This window comes from Otolemur garnettii, unplaced genomic scaffold (genome assembly GCF_000181295.1).
Source record: "Otolemur garnettii isolate 467f Iridium unplaced genomic scaffold, OtoGar3 scaffold00076, whole genome shotgun sequence".
Taxonomy (NCBI): Eukaryota; Metazoa; Chordata; class Mammalia; order Primates; family Galagidae; genus Otolemur; species Otolemur garnettii.
The window spans coordinates 3,528,052-3,534,356 of NW_003852471.1; the positions used below are offsets into that span (position 1 = coordinate 3,528,052).

General features: G+C 39.8%; 1 protein-coding gene across 1 annotated transcript in view; it reads left to right on the forward strand.

Moving 5' to 3' along the window:
• Positions 1-5,344, forward strand: part of GMPS (guanine monophosphate synthase) — a 31,311-nt gene extending 25,967 nt beyond the window's left edge. The window contains exons 11-13 of the mRNA XM_023515654.1: positions 2,856-2,986; positions 3,907-4,079; positions 5,203-5,344. Of these exons, the coding sequence (XP_023371422.1) occupies positions 2,856-2,986; positions 3,907-4,079; positions 5,203-5,304 (406 nt within the window). The 3' untranslated portion in view covers positions 5,305-5,344. The remainder of the gene's footprint in view (positions 1-2,855; positions 2,987-3,906; positions 4,080-5,202) is intronic.
• The last annotated feature ends 961 nt before the right edge of the window (positions 5,345-6,305 follow it).

Here is a 6,305-nt window from a genome sequence, read left to right on the forward strand (position 1 = left end):
AAAAGAAAAAAATATATATGTAATTTGTACTTTTAGATTTAATTTTCCTTTGATTTGCAGATTAACTGCTTATGTTGACTCGATCAACAGTTGATTCCAGTTGATTCTGTATTTCTAGTACTCAATTGCATCGTCCCATACACAGCTCAGAAGTCTCACTAGCTTTGTGCCAGACTGCTAGTTGTTCTTATTTCACAGTTGTTTACCCTCTCTGGATGTTAGTTAACCAAAAAGAATGACTTGAGGCTTCCTTTTACTTAGTTGCTAAAGAAATTAGAAAGCTACCTGTTAAGTACTAACCTAGCAGAGTCTGTATAGTTAGACATAAGGAGTCACAGGGAAGCCAGATTTTCACTAATGGAAACACCCCGTGAAAGGCTTACTCAGATGACCTGAAGGCCTGCAAATACAGGAGTAAGTTTAATATGTTGGACAAAAGCCACTATTAGTATCTTACATAATGGTAACTTCTAGTCGCCAGTTTTGAATGGAGATGATTATCTTGTTTGGAACAATCTTTCATAGTTCATTTTCTGAGGAATGCTAATTCCAAAATAAACTATATGTTACACAGAACGTTTCCTTTTCCTAAGTCTAACTCCACTGCTGTTACTATATAGTTAAAATTTTCTTTTGCCAAAGGGCACTCACTCTTGTTTAAACTTTATCCTTTTATATGCTGATTTCTCTTTTGCCCCCATTACTCTCCTTCCTTAGCTCTAATTCTCTCCTCAAAAAAGAAAAAGCCTAACAACCAGCAAACAAAAAAACTAAATTTTTAAATATGGACCTTGCAGCCCCTTAAAAGAATTGTGGTGGACTTGTAGAGTTTTTTGTCAGGGTCCTATTTAGGAATTGGAATTAAAAAAATATTTTTCCATTAATGCCATTTCCCCCTCTAATTTGGATGAGGGAATCTTTGTACAGGAAGGAACTAGTCTTGTTTTACTGTTCTAGGCAGTCTGAATGGCCACCTATCTGTCCTGTATACTGTGATTATTCCTATAAGTAAGAAATGAGAAGGTAAAAAGAGCAGGTTCATGACATTCTCCTAACTAATCACTTATTTTCCTATCATTTATGAGCTCTAAGGAATGTGTTATTTATTTTATTGAGACAGAGTCTCACTGTGTCACCCTCGGTAGAGTGCTGTAGTATCACAGTTCACAGCAACCTCAAACTTTTGGGTTAAGCGATTCTCTTGCCTCAGCCTCCAAGTAGCTGGGACTACAGGTGTCCGCCATAACGCCTGGCTATTTTTGTTGTTGTTCTTCTTGTTGTTGTCGTTGTAGTTGACGTTATGTTTAGCAGGCCTGGGCCAGGTTTGAACCCATCAGCCCTGGTGTGTGTGGCCAGTGCCCTAACCACTGAGCTACAGGCGCCGAGCCAGACTGTATCATTTAGAAGAGGTATGGTGTACTTTCCATACATGAGACAAAAGCCTGTGGTACAGTACATTGAAAAGGAAGCAATATTGGTGGTAGTGGCGGTTTTGCTCTGAATGGTGTTTTCTTTGGTGTATTTTACTCCCAATTACATATTAAGGGAAAAAAACTTTATTAAACTTCACCATGATAGTCACTAGGGGAGAGTTATTTTCTTAGCAAAGATACAGGCTAAAGAAAAGGGACATTGTCTACTGGCTGAAGTTGGAGTAGCAAGAGGTAGCTAGATGGCATTTATATCTCTGCCTGCCTCCTTGTTTTCTGGGTGAAGGTTGTGAAACACATTCCTTCAAACCAGGGGCAAGATTAGAATTGTCTGATTACCATTGTATCCTCACGCCTTTCAAACATACATTTCCTCAGAGTAGTAGCGAGTCATTTGCTTAGGAAGGCAGCAGTAGGATACCACGTCACTTTTCAGTGGTCTTTTAGTAAATTGTAAATGAGAATTTTTAGGATCACTGTTTCTTTTTTTTTTTTTTTTTTTGAGACAGAGCCTCAAGCTGTCCCCCTGGGCAGAGTGCCGTGGCATTACAGCTCACAGCAACCTCCATCTCCTGGGCTCAAGCGAGTCTCCTGCCTCCGCCTCCCAAGTAGCTGGGACCACAGGTGCCCGCCACAACGCCCGGCTATTTTTTGGTTGCAGCCGTCATTGTTGTTTGGCGGGTCCGGGCTGGGGACTCGAACCCGCCACCTTAGGTGTACGTGGCTGGCGCCTTAGCCGGTTGAGCTATAGGCGCCGAGCCAGGATCACTGTTTCTTAAAGAGGAGAAAAAGTAATGAGCAATATATTCTTTATAGTTCAGGAGGCCAGAAGTCTTAAATCAGGGTGTTGGCCGGGCCGTGTTCTCTCTCAAGGCTCTAAGGGAGGATTCTTCCTTGGTTCTTTAGTGTCTGGTGGTGGCTGGTCATCCTTAGCTTGTGACAGTGTAACTCCAGTCTCTGTCTTCATGTTCACATGGATGTCTGTTACATGTGTCTGTTTCCGGATTTTCCTACTCTAGGAAGACCATCAGTCATTGAGTTAGAGCTCACCCCTAATCCAGTATACTTTTATTTTAACTTGATTATATCTGCAAAGCTCTTGTTCTACCCACACATTCTGGGTGGACATGAATTTGGGGGAAAATTCTTCAATTCAATACATAAGGTGAAAAGAAAGGTTGTAATAATCACATATCTTCAGATATTCTAAGATACTGGTATTATAGAGAATGCACTTTGAGGGAGGTACTTAGAACTTAGGCCTTCCTATAATCTTACATCCTATCCTACTCATTGGGGAGTTCAAGTGGGCAGGAGAAGGGCCTAGAAATAAATGGAAAGATGGAAATGATGTCATCATTCTACACTTCTTGCTTCTCATTCTAAAATGTATTTTCTTTATAATTTTTACACCTTTCCTTCTAGAGTTGTGTATGTGTTTGGTCCACCTGTTAAAGAACCCCCTACAGATGTCACTCCCACTTTCTTGACAACAGGAGTGCTCAGTACTTTACGCCAAGCTGATTTTGAGGCCCATAACATTCTCAGGGAGTCTGGTAAGTTGCTTTTTTCTTTTTTATCACTGCATGCTGTAACTAGCTTTGGGAGCTTGGCATTAATATTTCTAGTAGGAAGATGTGGCTTTTGGTTTTTGAGATGCTTTTGTTTTTGTTATTTAATTCCATGCATGGTTCTATAACATTGCCTTCTAAATAAGATTTATTCACCTTTGTGGCCATTTGTGGAAATGTGCAGAGTAGCAAAAGATTTGATTTAGCTGTTCTCAGATGAAGTTGAACAAAATGACTCTCTGCCTTGTTTGTGCTCTTGTATTGTAAACAAGTGTCCTTCCGTGATGTACCAGGTGTCATATTTCTTGCATTTTTATGCCTTTTGTTGGTGATTTTGCTATTTAAATTTATGGCCCTCAAACATAGTGCTGAAGTGCTGAGTTCTCCAGCACAAGAAAGCTGTGCTGTATCTTTTGGAGAAAATCTGTGAGATAAGTTATATTCAGGTGTGAGTTACAGTACCATTGGTCTTGAGTTCAGTGTGGTTCATCTAAAGTAAATACTAAGTAAGGCGTCTTTAAATAGACATGCACATAAAATAATGTTATGTCTTATCTATTGATTTGTTGATGAAAATATTGCAACCGGAGGCTTGGAGGAACCCAACCCTCTATTTCCCTAGGAAAAATAAGTCAGTGTTTGCTAAATCACTGTTTGTAGTATAGACTATAACTACCAGGATGCATGACAATTGATTCTGTTGATAGCACATCTCGATGTCATTACTGCATTGATGAAATTGTATCATTTGAATTTGTGGTGGAGTCCACATACCATGTGTGGGAATAGCTGTGTCTGTGTGTGTGTGTGTATGTGATTTTAGATATTGTCTAGAAGGACTTGCTTGACTGATTAGTGTGCTTTTCCATAGTGTGGTGATTGGCTCTACATGTTCCTTTCCCTAGGGTATGCTGGGAAAATCAGCCAGATGCCAGTGATTTTGACACCATTACATTTTGATCGGGACCCACTTCAGAAGCAGCCTTCGTGCCAGAGATCTGTGGTTATTCGAACCTTTATTACTAGTGATTTCATGACTGGAATCCCTGCAACTCCTGGCAATGAGATCCCTGTAGAGGTAATTTATATATTGCATATATATATATATATTTCTTTTCTGATGTACATTTTCAGTACTTCTTAGATTTTATAATATGGCAAATGGAATAGGCTATGCAATGTTGATATTTCTGGGGTTGGTTTTCTATTCATAAGGCAGGCTTACTGTAGCTGAAGAAGGCCTTCAATGTAATAGACCCTCTAAACGTCTGATTCCTATGTAGAGAGTAACTGATTATAAGCCGTAATTTTATCAATCCTGCCAACCTCTACTATATAAATAGTATTCCCCAGAAAAAACCCTAGGAATGAAGAGTTTGTTAGAAATAAGGATGAGATTTGGTGGCATTATAACCAGGCACTCAAGGGTTGCCTAGTGTTCTGGTATACTACAAATACCTATTTTATTTTATTTATTTTAGGTTAATTTGTTAGGTAGAGTCCCTCTTATAGTTGTGCCCTACACCCAAGAGGTGACCAGTTTGATTTTTGATCACCTTTCTCTTTTTTTTTATACCTCTACCAGAATGTTCCAAAGGAGCTATTTATGGTGTATATTAGCAAAAGAAAATCAAAATGGGACTTTGTTAGTTTGAACCACTGCTTTCTTATAGCTAGGTAGCTGGATTGAGGGATGTGGCTTAGAGTTTGTTTTCCCTTTGGCTTAAATTTGCCACGTCTCTGGCCAATCAAGTGACCAGGTCATTTTCTCCTCTTGTGACTTGACAGTAATTATTACAGTGGATTGTATCCCAACTTGGTGGCCTCGAAGTTGTATGTGTAAGCCACAGATAATTTGCAAAGCATTGGCTTCAACACATAAAATTTACGTTTGGATGCAGCCACAATGACAGATTGCTGTAAGTGTTCTTAAGTGCTTTTGGTGGACCAGTAAAAAAATAAAACTTGCAAACTAGCACTTGTTTGTGGATCACACTTTTGAGTAGTATAAGTCACTGATACACTGTTATAGAGGAAAATAAGTTCACTATGTGAGATTAGTCAGAGACCACCCTATACGCATGGAGGACAGCAGCGAAGAGAGTGCATTTTAATTCCGAATTGCAAGTGTAAGCCCTTTAGGACTGTTACGCATGCACTGGATCTGGCTCTTCTCTAAGTAATTTTTCTTTTTATTACAGGTGGTGTTAAAGATGGTCACTGAGATTAAGAAGATTCCTGGTATTTCTCGAATTATGTATGACTTAACATCAAAGCCCCCAGGAACAACTGAGTGGGAGTAATAAATTTCTTGTTGTATCAAAGTACTGTGTGCAGTTTAAATTGATTAGAAATTATCCCCATTAATGACATGCAGTACTGTGAAAAGAATTACTGGAGCAGCTGCATCACATCTGAGTTCTCTACAGCAAAAATCTACACTTAAGATCTGAGTTGGGGATAACAAGAAGGGACTGAAGAGTTTGTACGGGTAAATAATGGAACGCGGCGCCCACACTCAGACTCTTGTTGCTTTCGCTTTTGCCTTTGCCTCACTGTGTCTGTGAACTCACTGTTGGCATTGATATCTCTGTCTGCGAAGATGTGTTAAGGTGGGTGAGTTTAGGGGTAGCCGTGCGCCCTGTCTCCTGCCAGTTTCTAAGAGCTGTTAGAAACACTCAATATTTAACAGCGTGCTTTACTATGTATATTACCTTCTGGAGAATCTGAGTTTTCTTTATAAGTAGTCATGTTTCTCCAAAGGGTGAGAAAGAGATGAACATATCAGATAAATGCACAGGTGGGCTGTTTCTGTTACTTTTGCAAGACAGTGGGGCTATACAGTGTAAGCTGCCTAAAGTTGGAAAAGCACCAGGAATTTGTTGAAGCCCTTTAGAATTTTATGATATCACAGCCACAGGAAGAAGAAACTATGAGTATTCTCAAATTTCTGTGAGTCATCTTAAAATACTCTCAGTGTCCCACGTAGATGCTCTGTGACTCCTTGTCAGCTTGGTCATTTCTAAGGAGCTGTATCCTCCTGGTCGTCTAGCTTCCACAGCCTTGCACAGCAAAACAGTGCAGATAGAGTTGAAGAGGAAAGTGTTAATCTCTTATTAGCTGGTCGGAGGAGGAGCTGTGAGATCACAGAAGCCGTGATGCATGTCTACGGTTTACAAATGGGAAAGGAAGCATGCTTACATCATCTAGGAAAGAGCTGTAAAATGAACTCCTAGATCTAGTCTGTAGACAGATTTATTACCTGATGCTCAGAGGTCTGTGACCAGAATGCTCTGTGCAGTGT